Genomic DNA, 18,150 nt, shown 5'->3' on the forward strand with positions numbered 1-18,150 from the left:
TACCAATGGAAGTGCTGGATTCTCCATCTCTTGAAGTCTTTAAATTAAGACTAGATACCTTCCTGGAAAGCATGCATTGGTTAAAAAAAAAATTATTGGGCTCAATACACAAGTAACTAAATGAAATTATCATGCCTGTGTTATACTGGACATCAAACTAAGTGATCTAATGGCCTTAAAATCTGACTCTGTTAACATAAACTGTAAAAACAATGGGTACATGTAAAATCAATGTTTATAAATATGATGGGTAGTTAGTCAAGTAATTAAAGGGCATGCAGTTAATCAAGAAATGCATTAACAACAGGTTGATCTCAACAAAGAAACCAAAACAAGACCTGCTGTGATTATGTGCCAAATGCAGAGAGAACAACAACCTAACAATTGCCAGGCTCAAATAAAAATAAATAAATAAACAAAGAGAACTGTGGCTAAGAAATGTGAAAATAGAAGATTCAATAAAAGCAAAAGAACACAAAATGATAATTGCTAGTGCTTCCGACTGTCTTAGTGTTATGTGACAGACCCAGGCCAGTGGGGTACAGGAGTTTGGTAGAGGCAAATATACTGGTCACTGGATGAGTAGTTTTCTGTTCCCTGAGTGACCAGAGCAGGGGCTGCACGAGAGTAATCAGGAAGCTGCTAGAACCAATTAAGGCAGACAGGCTGATTAGATCACCTGCAGCCAATCAAGGCAGGCTAATCAGGGCACCTGGGTTTAAAAAGGAGCTCACCTCACTTTGTGGGTGGCGTGTGAGGAGCTGGGAGCAAGAAGCTGAAAGTGAGAGCTGCTGGAGGACTAAGGAGTACCAGCATTATCAAACACCAGAGGAAGATCCTGTGGTGAGGATAAAGAAGGTGTTTGGAGGAGGCCATGGGGAAGTAGCCCAGGGAGTTGTAGCTGTCATGCAGCTGTTACAGGAGGCACTATAGACAGCTGCAATCCACAGGGCCCTGGGCTGGAACCTGGAGTAGAGGGCGGGCCCAGGTTCCCCCCAAACCTCCCAACTCCTGATCAGACACAGGAGGAGTTGGCCCAGACTGTGGGTTCCACCAGAGGGGAAGATCACTGAGGTGAGCAAATCTGCCAATAAGCGCAGGACCCACCAAGATAGAGGAGGAACTTTGTCACAGTATCTATATGGAGTCCCTATCCTGTGGCACCATATACATACAAGGCCTGATTCTCACTGCCTTTCCCCCAGTACAGTCATTCGCACACATGCAATGGAGCTGTAATATGTTGCCAAATAAGAACTCTCTACTCACAGACACTTGTGGTCAGGGCCGCCCAGAGGGGGGGGGGGCAGGCAGGGAGGGGCCCAGGCCCAGGGGGGGCCCCACGAGTGTTTTGGGGGGGGGCCCCTGGCCCCTGGTGAGAGCGCCGCAGCGGCGGCTGCGGCGCCAGGGACCGGACGCAGTGGGGCCGGGACAGGCATGCGGGACTGCGGCGGGAGGCGGCGCCCGGGGGCGCCGGCCGCCGCCGCAGGCAGGGCTGACTGCGGCAGGAGTCGGGAGCCGCTGACACCCGACCCGCGCGCCAGGCTCCGGCGGGCCCCGTCTGCCTGCCGTCCGTGCCCCGCGGAGCTCAAGCTCGAGCCAATGCCAGGCCCCAGCGCGCTGGGGTCTAGAGCCGCCCCTGAACGGGGGCCCCCCGCCGCCGAAGACCCCGGGCCCCCGGAATTCTCTGGGCGGCCCTGCTTGTGGTAGCATTTCATGCCCACTTTGCACAGGCATAAATGACTGCACAGAGTTCAAGGCAATGGGCCTCAGTGACTGGTCATTACATTTCAGAAGAAGTGGAGGGTGGAAAGTTTAAAAATTCTGATCTGAAGATAGTTTTTCAAGTAAAAAAGCTGTCAATGGAAGAAGGAAGAAATTGTATACAGAGCAGTCTCTGCTAATGAGAAAAATAACTATAAGAACATGACAATGGACTTTGAAATGACAAAAAATAACTCCCCCCCCCCCCCGCCCAAAAAAAAAGGAAAATGCCCAAAGCAAAGGAATGAACTTTGCCTCATGTGGTTTTGCTTTACCTGACCTTGCTTAACAAAGAGTGCTGTGGTTTACTAGCAAAAGAAAACATTCCAGATGTGTTTTGGCCAAAAGCAATGGCTTTCTTCTCATAAAGGGTTGAAGAAAGCACTCTATACAAAGGAAAAATGACTTGTGCTAGTCAGAAAAAGCTTACTTCTAGTGTTTACATACCAGGAGAGAGCTTGGCTCTTATGGAATTTAATATAGCAGAGAGAGGGGGACCACCCTCACCACCCCCATCAAGGAAGATACATTTTGAGTACCCCACTGAAGTATTAGGACCCTCATTTTACTCACTGGGAAAACAAGACAGAGATTAAAAGGACATTGTCAATTTAAAATCTATCTGAATTTCTTTAGCTACTATTGTTAGAAATAACATTAAAACTTACTACAGCTGACAGATATTAGAGAAAAAAACTTTTTTCCCCCAGTTTATTTACTTTGTGCATTCAGTAGCACAAATTTGTGTATTTGGTAGTTTCACTATAGAATCAGACTCCATTCCTACAAACACACACATGCTTAACTTTACCCAGAGGAGTAGACTGATGTCTATGGGACTGCTCATGTGAGTAAAGATGTGGACATATATAATTGTCTGAAGGATTGGGGCCCCAGGCCTGTCATTGGTAGGAAGCAGGTACACTTGTCAGTTGAAGGATTAGGGCCTAAATTAGTTTCCATGGCTGTGCAGATTGTTCACACAGCAACAAGAGAGAGAGAAGCATGTTTTAAAAACAGGAAACGATTATTGTAAAAGCACAGTAGTTTGCAGGGGGACTTGAACAAACACAGTACCTGAAACAACTTTTCACTCACTTTTTAAAAATTGACTAGATTTCAAGTGACTTGCCCAAGGACATCTGAGTGTCAGTGATGGGGTTAGAATGTAGGAGTTTCTGGCTCCCAGTCCCAGTGCATTACTAGACCACACAATGGCTATGAATAGTTAGAAAGCCAGATCCTCAGCTGTAGCACAAATGAAAATCCAATGAAGTGTTGCCCTGATATACCAGCTGTGGATCTGACCCAGATGCTTTTTGAGCTAGTATTTGGACAAATAAAGAACCTGTTCCTTCAGACCCAATACCTAATAATAATCTTGTAGGAATATTTTCAGCACTATAAAGTTCTTAATGTTTGCTCTGCGGAATACAGAGATTTGTGTTTCATTGGTGGTTTGACAGGTGATGATTCCAAAGGCCTTAATGTTAGGCATCTCTTTAAATCTACACAGTTTTGCTTTTCTTGTTGTCTGTGTTTGGCCATTATTCCATTCATGGAAAACCAAAGTCTTTAGTATTGATTAAGCATTGTTACAGGACACCATCCCAAGACCCCATTCCTGCATACTGATGCATGTAGGCAGTCCTTCATGTCTAGAGGGAGCCCCACTTATGCCAGTGGGATTGCAGGCAGATGTAAGGGCCTGCCCATGTGGATCAGTCCAGCAGAATCAGGATGTAGACCAGCAAAACAGAATGCGCCCTGAGTCCCCAGTGGTAAATTATTTGTGAGAATGAGAGTGGGGGTTTGTCTTACACGCTCTTTATCCTTTACTATTAGAGGCAGTGGGGAGAATGATGAAGAAATGAGAGCAGAAAACTAGGCAGGGAGAGAGTTGTGCAGACAGTTGGCAGGAACAACAAGCATCTCAATATAAACAATGAATTGTCCAGTAATTCTCTAACTTGAGCCATTTAAGTTTAGGAAGCCCTGTTCCCCTTCTTTTTTGTGATACGGGTCAGATGGTATGGTGAGTAGAGCCAAGGACTAGAATCCTTCCTTACTAAGTCCTGGGCTTACAACTGGATATGGCTTAGAGAAATCATTTGACCATCAACTTCTTTGTGCCTGCACCCGGTGGAGAGAATTGGGTTAAAAAGTAAGGCCTCAATGAAAATTAACATTCACATCTTAGGTTGAGCTGCTTTAAGCAAATAAATTAAAAAAATTATAGTAATTATGAATTAGTGAGGAACATATCTCCTTTTGGATAATACTGCATCTTCCTTGGCAATTCAGAATACTTGTCATTAAGTTATCCAGTTAGTTCTACACAGCTAAGAAATGGCTTCTTGGTCACTGGACTGCAGGCAAAGTTTCAGGTACTATGTTGTGAGTAAACTTCCTTGCACGATTGTGTCACAATGAGCAGACTGAAAAATAAAGGTGCTCCCTTTAACAGGGTTCTATTCCTTAAAGATCTAGTGGCATAACTACCTTTTCTGCCTACTGTAGCAAACAGAATTTATGGTATTGCTGTTAAATTGTTTCATAATCCAAGATGCACATGTAACTCATCCATTGTTGGCTTTGTTTACCCTCTAGGATTTGTGACTGCTTTACCGAGCTGTTCTATGCTGGGAGCATGTTGTATATACATGTTGATTTCTAAAGTCTAAAAATATTATAAACTAATTTAAAACTTCTTCCTCATCATCCTTTTCCCACTGCTCATTATCAAAAAATGGAAAGACCTTTGTTCACATGGCCATGTGTTTCTGTATTGTTTCAGGCTGTGAATCGTCTCTTCAACTGACATTTCAGAAGGCTACGGTTGCAGTGGACAGTATCTTTAAGTCCCTGAGGGATGTTACAAGAGCTCGAATGCACATGAAACAGTTTAATTCTGTGTATGTCCCAGGAAGCAATACCTGTCAGGTAAGTAGATAATCCTTTTTCCATCTGTGTTATGTTGTTCTAGCATATGGTCAAAATTTCAGTTTCACAGATGTTACTAATTTACTTGTGTATGAATACAAAACATATTCTGCAACCCCACGGAATGTTTTTGGAAATAGGTTTGAGAATTGACCTAATCAGCAGCAGCCTTCTGAAGTCCTTAGTTAGTCCCGACTCAAGCAAACTCCCCTTGACTTCATTGGATTTCAGTGGGAATTTGCCTGAGTAAGGGCTTCAGGATTTGGTTAACAATGATGTAGTGATATTGTATACATTTCATATGACTACACAGGACCAGAATCCACTACTGTATATTGAAATTATGTCTAGGTACCTACATGGGACTGTGTTTCAAAGTATTTTTCTCAGATTTCCACAATTGCAAGAGTCTTGCTGTAAAAATTGCCTGATAATACAGCTTCTGTTTAGTAAAAGTAGTGTGATTTTCTTTTAGCACAGATCATCCTGACCAAAGCTAGTTTCCTCCCCACCACCCACCTAAATTACATAACTTCTTCAGTTGGAAATGGACATTTGCCACATGGAAAGCACATGTAGTAATTTAAGATTTTAAAAGACCATTAAGCTTGTCCCTGGTCTTTAGCCAGAAAGACTCCTTTGAAACTTCACTGTACTGCAGACCAACAAATGGATACAATTAGTCTAGTGGTAAGTCAAACAATGCTGTGTAGCAATGGAACTTTGGCTATTACACAACATTGCTGAAGAGGCCGTGCAGTGGAAGAACTGTAGGAGAGGCAGGTGAAAGAGTGACACGGGTCATGCTGCAATTGCAATGGCTGTCAAAACAGAAAACCTACTCCTGACATCTTCTGGCACTTATGACCAGAATGATGGCTGATATAGCAAATATAATCAAAATATTCATTAGGTAGCTCTGTGCAGAATACTCAGCATGATTTTAAAAAAAGTATTTCTGAAAGTTTCCTAGAAATGTAGCTAGCATCAGTATGTTCTTTGGTTTTAACTCACTTCTACTCATTTAGGGCCAAGTCCTGGAATGCCTTTTATGGAGGTAAAGGATCCATTAATTAAAGGACATAAAAAAAGTACCAGCACAAATTCCCTGTTTCCCATGCAGTTGCTAAAGGAGGTAGTTTGCTGGGGCTAGTGGAGTGTCCTCAAAAGGTATCTTTCAGGGGGGCGGGGGGTCCTGGGGGTGTTTGTGTCCAGAATCTCATGTATGCAACTTGTGTGAAGCGATTGGCTGTCCTGGAGTGTGCTCAGTAGTGTTGTAAATGGAAGAAAAACTCACGTACACTTATTTCAGCTGCCTAACCTAGCTCTGTACTGTACTAGCTGATCATGCAGAAGGAGATTAGGAAGAGATCTGCAGATTCACTGTGGTCAGGATCTGTGGGGTGGCTGGGACATATACAAACAAGCTCTCCTTTTCTGTCAAGCATCCCTCTGTGGATGGATCCAGTGATGAGCTGCCAAAATCTTAACAACTGGTTCCCCATAAAAAGTTCTGATTTAAGGGGGGGAGGGGCCGGGGCTGAGGGGGGGAGACATACTCGTGGGGCCGGGGGCCCCTGCAGGGCCTGGGCCAATTGCCCCACTTGCCCCCCTCCCCTCTGGCCAGCCCTGGAGCTTGCAACACCCCCCCACACACACACACCTTGCCGGGCCACTCAAAAAGCAGCAGCAGGACGACTCCCGAGCTCAGCTGAGCTGCCCAGCTGGTGCCAGCAGCTGGCCACGCTGCAGCTGGGGGGAAGCGGGGGAGGGACCCAGGGAGCCTCAGCCTCCCCAGCTGGGAATCCTGGGAGCAACAGGATGGTCCGGCCCATGGACTGGAGTTCTTTGCCCACCTCCTGGCCCTTTAACAACCGGTTCTCCATGGAGGTCTAATTTTAGCAACTGGTTCTTGGGAACCGGTGAGAACCTGCTCCAGCTCACCACTGGATGGATCCCAAGTCCTCTCCCACTGTGTTTAGTTGGTTTACTGACATGCTACAGCTGCTACAAAGAGAGAGAGTTGCAGGGACCCAGGGTCCCTCTCCTTTTAAATGGAAAAGAACAAAAGTTACTGTTTTATGAGTTGGGGCGCTATGGATTTTCTGAGTAGAGGGATTTTTCAGAGCTGCCACTAAGTAGTGATGTAATAGGGGTGCGCACTTCTGTATATGTTGCTCCCAGTGCCTGTCAGTCGGGGAAGAGACACCCACTGCAGGGAATCAGAAGGCACTGCATTTCCAGGTGGGACAAAAACATGAACTGGTTGGAGGAGTTGAGTGGCTACTGGAGCATTATGCTCTTCTCTGGATAAGACTATTGTTTACCGCGTCAGGTTTGATTAAGCCACCAAACAGAGCCCAGCCTATGGCTCCTTGGGCCAGGAGCCTAACCTTAAAAACCCTAGTTTAATCTCTATTATGTACAGATAAAGTCCCCAGTCTTCAGCCCATCCTGCCAGGGGCCATGAGATCTGAAACTGTGTTAACACCTATGCAGGGTTCTTGATATTTCATAGACATTGTATCAGCATTGATATGTTTTGGGGCAGTTATTCTGATTGAGTTCATATCCCAAAATATACTGATGCTAACAGAGTTACTAGGAAACTTTAAAGAGGACTTTTCTTATCACCACAAATGTCCTGTATTAAACAGGCTAATGAATGTTTATGTAAAGTTAGCCTATCAGTTATCCTCATGGTTACATGTGTCACAGGATTCCACAACTAATGTTTCTGCTCTGCCTGCTCTTGTAACTGCTGCTCTGTTCCTGTCATTTCTCATCCTGGTTACATACACAATTTTTGGTAACCTGGTCTGTCTATATGGGACAGGTCCACTTGTTAGCATCTTCCTAGCAAGAACTGTGTTTAAACACGGTTTTATACAAAAAAATGTTAGCAGTGTCAAATCTCCAGACAGGATCTTAATGTAGGCATTAGGATATACGTTTTTTGTTATTATCAGTCTAATGTAGGAATTGAAGGAGATTACATTATATTTTGAAAAGCATTGTAAATATTGTGGCCAAGATTTTAAAACATGACTAGTGATTTCATGGCTCTCATTTTTGGGTGGCCAGCCTGAAACACTCGAAGGGCCCTGATTGACAGAGCATGGATATCCAGGCACCCAAAATTAGGGCTGGCTAGAAAACAAGAATTCTGTTTTGCAAAAAACAGTTGAGGTTTTGACATTTGTTTTTGTTCCAGCGTGGAACAAAAATGTGACCTTTTGAAATTTTTCACAAAACAACATGAGGGAAAGAAAGGAAACCTGTCCCAGGAATAGCTGGTGTCCTGGTAGCTAGGGCACTCATCTGGGAAGTGGGAGACCTAGGTTCAAGTCCCTGCTCTAAATCAGGCAGAGTGGGATCTTGAACCTGTGTATCCCACATTCCAGGTAAGTGCCCTCTCCTCTCCATGGGCCATTGGCAATTCAGGGGTGGATCTCTTTAGTAGTGCCATCTTGAACCTCTCCAAGAGTCAATCTACCTCTCCAAGAGGCAGTAGCTAGGTCAATGGAAGAATTTTTCTGCAACCTAGCAATGTCCACACCGGGGCTTAGGTCAGCTTAAAAATGATATATGGAGATATACCTATCTCATAGAACTGGAAGGGACCCTGAAAAGTCATTGAGTCCAGCCCCCTGCCTTTACTAGCAGGACCAAGTGCTGATTTTGCCCCAGATCCCTAAATGGCCCCCTTAAGGATTGGGTTTAGTAGACCAATGCTCAAACCACTGAGCTATCCCTCCCCTCATAGCCATAGCTTAACTATGTCTCTCATGGGTGTGAATTTCACATGAGCAACATAGCTAGGTTGAGCTAAGATTTAGGTGTTGAGCAGTCCTTTGTGTGTGGCAAACATGCCCACCTAAGTAACTGACTGCCAGGGGAAGTATGTGAGTTCCCTCTACTGCCCCCTGACTCTGTGTGGGACAAGTGACCCGTGCTGTCACCCCTGCTGCATCCAAAGGGATGGGGGCTCCTACTGCAACACCTTCAGGGGGAAAGGGGCCCCTGGCCTGCCACCATCACTCCAAATGGAGGATTGGGCTGGGAGGACAGAACCACAGGAGGCTGCATGTCATTATGTTATTATGAACCTAGGGCTCCAGATTGTCTTAATCTGTCCCCGTTCTCCTATGTAGCTAGGGGGCAGGAGTGGCTGCCTCTGCAGGGAGGGAGAGCTAGAGGTGCATGATCATTCCTCCTATAACTCTTCCTGGTCTAGGAGTAGGGACTGAATTATTATTTCACACTTTACGTGATATGCCCTTCTCTAGCTGCCAGGACAACCTGTTTCAAACACACTAAATTAACTCAAACAAATCATAGTACTCATTTCTGTTTAAGTGTTCAACAACGCCACATGTCTCCTTGAAATTATGCCTTCTGGATTCGAGATAACTTACAGGTATGGTGACAGTTCGCTGCCCTCTCTGTATGACCGTAAAGGAGCTTTGGGTTGGAGAGAAGCCTAAGCCCATACGCTCTACTCTGCTAATAATAACTGCCGCGACTGGCAGCTTGACCTCTTCTCCCACAAGAATCTTCACACTTTTTTCCTTGCCTCCCTTTACACATGAAGTACACACAGCATCTGGGTAAATACAGCATTTACCTGTCTTTTCAATTAGATGAGAATCCTGTGCATGTCATTGCTATGTAGTGTTGCAAATACAGTTGTTGCTTCAACCTTGTAAATGTGTCCAATCAATTTCCATTCTGTGACAAAAGCTTTTGTTTCCTTTAATGGAAATGAAATGCTAAGAAAAGCAACTAGCCACAAGTACAGGCCATTTTATTTTCAGCACATGTTCTACTTTTGCAGGCCACTTACAAGCCATTACTGAAGCAGGTGGTAGAGGAGATATTCAATTCTGATCGACCTGACCCTGTTGATATTGAGCACCTATCTGCAGGCCTCAGTGATCTCCTGAAAACTGGATTCAGCATGTTCATGAAGGTAAAGCAACCATCCCAAGTTCATATATAAAATCTGCATCTGTCCATAGTTTAACATCTCAGCCATTGCTGTTATATATGGTTGTGTATCACTTCCACTAGCTGCCCAGGAAATGGTACACAACTGTATTTGCCTTCGTCATTGTAATAACTGGATGAGATTAATGCTCAAGAAAATGAAGATCTATTTATTCCAGTAATACATATACATATGTGTGTACATAGGTGTATATATCTATATGGAGAGATATAAATATGTCTATTTATATTATTACACGTGTATTTATTTCAGTTTTTAAAAACTGTTAGAAAAGCAGCTGCTGAATTATGAACTTCCTGTATGTATCTTGACCAAGCTGTAACAGCTCCATTTTGAAAGTGCAGCCTTTTGCCTTCTCCATTGTCTGTTGGTTCCATGCTGGGCTGAAATTCAAAAGTCTGGTGGCAAAAGAATAACAAGAGAAGACCATTGACATTAAGTGCTCTCCTATCAAAATGGAATAACTCTAAACAATAGACTGGCTCCCAACCCAGAGAACTATTTAGCCATGGAGAGGTCATCTTGGCAACAAAGGCAGCAGGCAGGAGGCTATGATCACTCGGGGAGCTGAGGAGGATGTCACCTGACAAAGGGGGCAAAAAGTTATAAAAGAGGCAAGAGCTGCTCTTCTGTGGGCCATGTTTCTCCAGCTCAAGATGAGGGAGGGGTAACCCACCTGCAGAAGCCTGGGTGAGGCAGGGGACCTTGCTTACCTTCCTAAGTGCAGATGGGTTCCAAGGACTCCCAAAGGAAGGGGGCGCTAGTGAGGGGTGTTGTGGTTAGGGAGGTTGTGTTCTATATGATCTGTTCTCTTTCTTAGGCATTTATGATTAAGTTCAAGAGAGCGGTGGTATTAGAGTCTGTTTAGCATATTTGGTACATAAATACCTTGCAACGCCAGCTACAAAAGTGCTATGTGAATGCCTGTTCTCACTTTCAGGTGACATTGTAAATAAGAAGCACGCAGCATTATCTCCCGTAAATGTAAACAAACTTGTTTGTCTTAGTGATTGGCTGAACAAGAAGTAGGACTGAGTGGACTTGTAGGCTCTAAAGTTTTAAAATGTTTTGGTTTTGAGTGCAGTTATGAAACAAAAAAAATCTACATTTGTAAGTTTCACTTTCACGATAAAGAAATTGCACTTCAGTACTTGTATGAGGTGAACTGAAAAACACTATTTCTTTTATTTATCATTTTTACAGAGCAAATATTTGTAATAAAAATAATAATATAAAGTGACCACTGTACACGTTGTATTCTGTGTTGTAATAGAAATCAATATATTTGAAAATGTAGAAGAACATCCAAAAAATTTAATAAATTTCAATTGGTATTTTATTGTTTAATAGTGCAATTAATCACAATTTTTAATCGTGATTAATTTTTTTTTAGTTTAATCATGTGAGTTAAGTGTAATTAATCGACAGCCCTAGTATAAAGATACACTGTCAGGGTTGGAAGACCTAAAAACTGACCCACAGTTCTTTGCCTCTGGAAGATCTTTCTACACCTGTGTGATTTCTGAAAAACAATCCATGCTGTAACTCCAAGAAAGAAAGAAAGACATTACACTATCAAAGTGTATAAACGAGCTGGTGCACACATGATGTTTGAAATGACTGGTTTTATTTACTGGAGATTTCCCTGTAATTCACACCTGCATTTATTGATTTTATTTGCTTGTTTATTTTTTTTATTTTTGAAGCAGGAACATAAATTACAGGTTTCAGAGTGGTAGCTGTATCAGCAAAAAGAACGAGGGGTACTTGTGGCACCTTAGAGACTAACAAATTTATTTGAGCATAATAAATTTGTTAGTCTCTAAGGTGCCACAAGTACCCCTCGTTCTTTTTTAACATAAATTAGTTTTTCTAAAAACATGCGTGTGGTCTCCAGAAAGTATAACATTCAGATAGAGCCATTTTCAACATTGACCAGTTGCTAGGTCTACCCAATTGTTGTTGTTATTACACTAGCACCTATATGCCATCTAAGTCGAGGTCACATTGTGCTAGGTGCTGTACAGTCATATACCAAAATCAGTCTTCTCTTCAGAGAGTGGACGATCTCAGGTCACACTCCTGCAGCTGGACCTGTGCAGGCAAACCCTGCGCAGAGCCCCATTGCTCCATACTGACATAATGGTGAATTTCCAGGGATTGCTTAAGGGAAGAGGTAACTTGTTGAGGGAGCACTAACTAATGGCATTGGGGAGGGAAAAGAGTAGGTGAAATCCTTGAGAAATGGCTGAAAAAGAAGGGAGTTATGGGCACAGCCAGTGACTGAGCTGTAAGTTGACATCTCCTGAAATATGGTTTTGTGTTTGGGTTTTTTTCTGAAAAAATGTGAGATACTAAGAGATTTGTAATCATACATGTGTTCACTCTTTCAGTAGTTGTCATGAATCATTCTCTGTTGTTTTGCCAAGGGTCTCTTCCGTTGGTTGCTCTGGACATTTTTCATCTGTCTGCTCAACGTTTTAAGAACCAGTACCCAGCCACCAGTTAGTCTTTCAAAATGCACTGTATCAACAATGCTCTCTTCATGCTGGAAACACCCATGTTAGTAGAGCTGCGAGCAAGCAGTTGCTTTGACTCCAAGATATTATTGTTAGTTACACAACACCAAGATATGCCTGGCATTTTACAGGCAAATAAGACAGTGTAATCAATATGCTCCCCTGCATGACTCACTGAGTGCTGTTACAGTTCAACATTTATGATATCACACTTTCTTCCATGATAACAAATTATGATGTCACAAACGCTTTACTGAGACATCACTGAATGAAGCAAGTGAATTATAAAGGAGAGCACTTTTTATGTGCACCCAGATATGGGAACCAGCTATGATGAGTAAGGAAATACTTCTATACATGTTAGTTAGATTGGATTTTGTTAAAATTATGTTTTTCTAAAATTTACTTGACTGTGTCATGGTTCTTAAAAAGTTCCCATAGATGAAGAAACTAAATTACTTATCAGCGTATCATTGGTCAATATAATTACCAGGCTAACCCTCCAGTCTCCTGATTGCACTCTTGTCAAACAGAGGGGGGCCACTTTCACAAAATGTGGAAAAAGAAGAAAGGGGCAAGGATATGTGAAAAGAAGATCTTGTCACTTTTCTCTGTCCTATCTCATGTTTATCTCCTTTCTTCTATTTCTGTCTCCTCTGCTTTTCTTTTTCTTCTCCACCCCTCACCCCCCTGTTTTGCCCCTTCCTTTTGGGGAAGCCCAATTAGTGGAATTCAGAACAAGGTTTGGGTACTCTCCTCTTCCATCTAAGTATGGGACTGTTCTGATTTTTGTTTCCAGATCAAAGAGAGATCCTTAGTTCAAACCCTGTCAATTTCAGGGATATTGGAAATGTGTTGCTCTACTAAATGGGATGAACAAAAGTGTATCGATATATGAAAGTAAAAGTGGAACATTTCTGGGGAACGTAAAAGTGCTGCCTTTTGGGATCTCAGTGTAAATATAACAAAACTGTGGACTTATTCTTCTGCGGCAGGTTGTGAGTAATGGGAGTTGAAATGAGAGACTCAGAGCCCCCGAGAATATATTCCATGACATAGTATATGAGTTTGGTAGCAACAGCCTCACAAGAAATGCTTGCCATTTGCAAGGGTGAGCCTCCAAAAAGCACGTGTATCTGGGGTAGCAAAAGTAGTATTGAGTGGACAATTAAACAGACAAATGGACACACACAAACATACATTCATTAATTTTTTCTCTTCCCCCAAAACTCTCCCCTTGTCTGTAAGAGAGACAACTTTTAAAGCCTTCATAATCTATGTCACTGTTTTCACTTGTCGTTGAGTCATTCTACGCTTTTAAGTTTTCTTTTTATGGTCTTTCAGCAACATATACTTACCACCTTAAATGTCTGTAAATCTGCTAGTAATATAAAACAAATATAAATGCATAACAGATGTGCAAGTATGAATATTTCATGGACACAAAACTGTCTTCACTTCCCTCACATTTTCTCCTCTGCATGTTGTTTAGACCTGTGGCTAGTTGGCAGGGTACTGCATTACAATGTGAGAGATTCTGAGCCAGCCAGTGATCTGTATTCATCACATAGGAGATGTTTCACAGATTTCCCCCTTTTTACAGAATTATCACATTCCATGATTATTTCACAAGCAGCCTGAAATGTGTTGTCCCTTAAATGTGTGACAACTCAAACAAATCAAACAAATGGAGTTTGATCATTGAAGTTACATTTGGTGAGTTGTTCTGTGTTAAGAGTCCAGCCAAGAGCAGCCTCTCCTAGCCCATGTCCAGTAGAATACACCACCCTTCTGGACTATACAGCCACGGTCAAAGGGACTAGTTCTTCATTCAGTTCACATCTGCCTAGGACAGTTACTTTCCACAGAGGAATGTGTGACTTTGCTTTCTCAATTGCGTTCATTAGGAACGTAACATCGGGGGACATGCTGAACATGCTGGATGACTTAACAGTAGTCAGCCAGGGAAGGACCCAATCATATATTACCATGCTCAGTGTATCCCCTTGCCTGGCTGAATATTTGTTCAGTCAGAGAAGATTAAAGATGCCACTCACCCAATAGTTGTGTCTCTAGCTGACATGTCTGTTCTGGAGTTCAGCCAAGAAGATAGGGAAGGGCTCCTTTGTGTCCAAGATTCCTCCTTCTCTAGTGGTACTCCAAACCAAATGGTGATTTAAAGAGGACCCATTTCATTTATATCGATTGCTTTATACAATAGTGCTCAGCTATGTCCCTACTTCATTCATGGGCAGGAGAGATTCGCCTAATAAATGGATGCTGTCATTATTCTAACTTGTACTCCCAAGGCCTGGAACTTGGGAATATCTTCCCAGAGAGCTGTGCAAGTGGGTTACTCCGATGGGCTGTGTGGCCCCAGTGAGGTGGTTAAAGACAGGTATGAGGGAGTGCGAGATGGAAAAAGCTCAATTCTTTACATTCTCTTAACTGCCAAACCACTCCACAACTTCCTACAGAGGAGCTTTTCCCTTTTAGCCCTTTGGGGTGGGTTTTTCTCTCCATTGCATTGACAATCCCACATCACTGTCCACCTCTGCTCGTGTTCTGCCCAGAAGGCTACAGATAGTCTTTTCAGAACTGAGCTCCTCATGCATTTTTTTTCCTATTAGGGATATTCAAAAATATTTTTCCTCCCTCCATCTCATGAGTCACCACTTTCAAGGGGAGGTCCTATCCCTAATGCCCAGCCCAGTTACTCAGCTGGGTGTTGAGCATCTTTTGGGAAAAAGGAGGGAGAAGGACTTCTCCTAGACCAAAGGACAGTGGCTGGAGTAGCCTTCATGGTGTTAGAGGCCCCCTGTCTGAATGGTCGGGGGGAATGTCTGGGGGATCTGTGCTGTGATGGATCCTCCAGCCCATCCCTGCCCCCTCTGTGGACAGCTGCACACAGGGAATCCCCTTTGGAATCTCACCTCCCACACGCCCAGCAGAACCGTACCAGTTCAGCTACAGGAGGTACCTCCACACCACAGAGAAGGGCAGGGATTTGCCCCTTTGCACAGATGCTTGAGTGAGCTTTTTTGATTTCGCTCTAAAACTTGCCTCTGTGCTGCTCTGATAGAAAAGCCTTGCATCCCAAGACTATTAGATTGACAGAATAACAGGTTTGTTTTGAGGGAGAGTGCAGCAGAGGCCTGCTCTATACCGCTACAGCCACCTTTTCTGCATTTTTATTTCTTGGTGTTAAATTATTGCCTCTGAGAGTTGCTTTTTTTTTTCAGCAGTTGATTCAAATAACTTTGTATCCAGCCAGAGCATGAGGTCTGTTCTCATTTGAATAGTAATGGTGTGTTGTGACAAACTATTTAATTTATTAATGATGTTTTCTTACCTTGGAATATTGTTTGGTATAGTAGCTGCTGTTTATGGGTAGATGCGTAATCAGGGTCAATAACTTCAGTTTAATCAGTTCTTAATGGCACTTCAATTGTCCTCATTCTGTATGAAGAACCATGTCATTGGCACAATAAAATGGCTCTTGGCTTACACATATCCCAGAATATCTCTTAGTGGGCCTGCCCCATATGTTTTATATCAACAGACAATGGGCATGCAGGATAACTGTCAGCCTTCTGTTTTTCCTGACCAGAGGCTCAGGGTATGTCTACACTACAAGAGTAGTTCGATTTAACTTAGGTCGAATTTGTGGATTCGACCTTATGAAGTCGAATTTGTGTATCCACACTAAGGACACTAATTCGACTTTGTGAGTCCACACTAACGGGGCAAGCGTCGACATTGGAAGTGGTGCATTCTGGGCAGCTATCCCACAGTTCCCGCAGTCCCCGCTTCCCATTGGTATGCTGGGTAGAGCCCCCAATGCCTGCTGGGGGAAAAATGTGTTGAGGGTGGTTTTGGGTAACTGTCGTCATTCAACCGTCACTCCCGCTCTCCGTCCCTGAAAGCGCCGGCGGGAAATCTGTTAGCCACTTTTCTGGTCAGTGACAGCGCAGACGCCACAGCACTGCAAGCATGGAGCCCGCTGCGATCATCGCTGCACTTATGGCCGTTGTCAACTCCTCGCACCTTATCGTCCACCTCTTCCACAGTCAGCTGCTGAGAAATCGGGCGAGGAGGCTCCGGCAGTGCGGTGAGGACATGAAGTGTGAGAGTGGCACAGACCTCTCACAAAGCACGGGATCCCGCGCCGCGGAGATCATGGTGGCAATGGGTCACGTTCATGCTATGGGACGGCGATTCTGGGCCCGGGAAACAAGCACGGACTGGTGGGACCGCATAGTGCTGCAGGTCTGGGATGAATCACAGTGGCTTCGAAACTTTAGGATGCGTAAGGGCACTTTCCTTGAACTGTGTGAGTTGCTGTCCCCTGCCCTGAAGTGCCAGGACACCCGGATGCGAGCAGCCCTGAGTGTGCAGAAGCGAGTGGCCATAGCCCTCTGGAAACTTGCAACGCCAGACAGCTACCGGTCAGTAGCGAACCACTTTGGCGTGGGCAAATCTACCGTGGGGGTTGCTGTGATGCAAGTAGCCCACGCAATCGTTGACCTACTGCTCTCAAAGGTAGTGACCCTGGGAAACGTCCAGGTCGTCATAGATGGCTTCGCCGCGATGGGATCCCCCAAACTGCGGTGGGGCTATAGATGGCACTCACATCCCTATCCTGGGACCGGCCCACCAGGCCAGCCAGTATATTAACCGAAAGGGCTACTTTTCAATGGTGCTGCAAGCACTGGTGGACCATAGGGGACGTTTTACCAACATCTACGTCGGGTGGCCGGGCAAGGTTCATGACGCGCGTGTTTTCAGGAACTCTTGTCTGTTTAGACGCCTGCAGGAAGGTAGTTTCTTCCCGGACCACAAAATAAGTGTTGGGGATGTGGAGATGCCTACAGTGATCCTCGGGGACCCAGCCTACCCGCTAATGCCCTGGCTCATGAAGCCCTATACAGGCGCCCTGGACAGTGACAAGGAGCTCTTCAACTACCGGCTGAGCAAGTGCAGAATGGTGGTGGAGTGTGCTTTCGGACGTCTCAAGGGGAGATGGAGGAGCTTACTGACTCGCTCGGATCTCAGCGAAGCCAATATCCCCATTGTTATTGCAGCTTGCTGTGTGCTCCACAATCTCTATGAGAGCAAGGGGGAGACCTTTATGGCGGGATGGGAGGTTGAGGCAAATCGCCTGGCTGCTGATTACGCTCAGCCAGACACCCGTGCGATTAGAAGAGCCCAGCGGGAAGCGCTGTGCATCCGGGAGGCTTTGAAAGCTAGGTTCCTCAGAGAGCAGGGTAACCTATGACTGTCCAGTCTCTTTACAGAGAAGCTGAACCTGCCCCTGTTTCAGTTACTATGTAACATTTTTCAGCGGTTACATAGCCCGTTCACCAGGTTTCCCCCCTTCCAACAGACATTTAAAAATAAAGTTATTGGAACATTTTTAATTAACAAAGTTTTCTTTACTAACGAATTCGTGTTAAAGGGTTCAAACAGGGACGCAGACTGTGGTGGGTACGGTGTGCAGTGATGTACAGACCGCTTCTACACTCGAGGACTGACAGGCTCCTGCTCCTACAGCGGTCTCTGGGGGGAGGACGGTTACAGGAGGGTGTGCAGGAAGGGGTGGGTTTGCAGGAAGGGGTGAGGGGTGTGTGGGAAGGGTGAGTAGGTGTAGGGGGATGATGGCTCTGGCTGGGGCTCAGGGCATCGAAGAGGTTCATGGCTAGGGTGGAAGGGCATGGTAAGGGCAGCCTGCCTTGCCATTTGTGGATGCCAGGCGCTCGGACCCTGGGGCAGCATACACCTCCCAGACTGACCTGGGGCAGCAGACACCTCCCAGAGTGACCCAGGTGCCTAGTGACTGCACTCTGTGTGTGACCTGCTGTTGATCCTGCCCCCATGTCTGTACCCTGGTAATGGTGGCTGTCCTATGCAATT

At 44.6% G+C, this 18,150-nt stretch overlaps 1 protein-coding gene across 2 annotated transcripts in view; it reads left to right on the plus strand.

The window, feature by feature from the left end:
* SCFD2 (sec1 family domain containing 2) overlaps positions 1-18,150 on the plus strand; it is a 306,757-nt gene that overhangs the window by 271,855 nt on the left and 16,752 nt on the right. The window contains exons 6-7 of one of the 2 annotated variants that reach the window (XM_039542584.1): positions 4,562-4,707; positions 5,736-5,870. In XM_039542584.1, the coding sequence (XP_039398518.1) occupies positions 4,562-4,707; positions 5,736-5,768 (179 nt within the window). In that variant the 3' untranslated portion in view covers positions 5,769-5,870. Of the gene's footprint in view, positions 1-4,561; positions 4,708-5,735; positions 5,871-9,544; positions 9,680-18,150 lie in introns of those variants that run through there. The other variant, XM_039542583.1, reaches the window with a different exon arrangement.

The sequence above is a fragment of the Mauremys reevesii genome, linkage group 5, assembly GCF_016161935.1.
Source record: "Mauremys reevesii isolate NIE-2019 linkage group 5, ASM1616193v1, whole genome shotgun sequence".
Taxonomy (NCBI): Eukaryota; Metazoa; Chordata; order Testudines; family Geoemydidae; genus Mauremys; species Mauremys reevesii.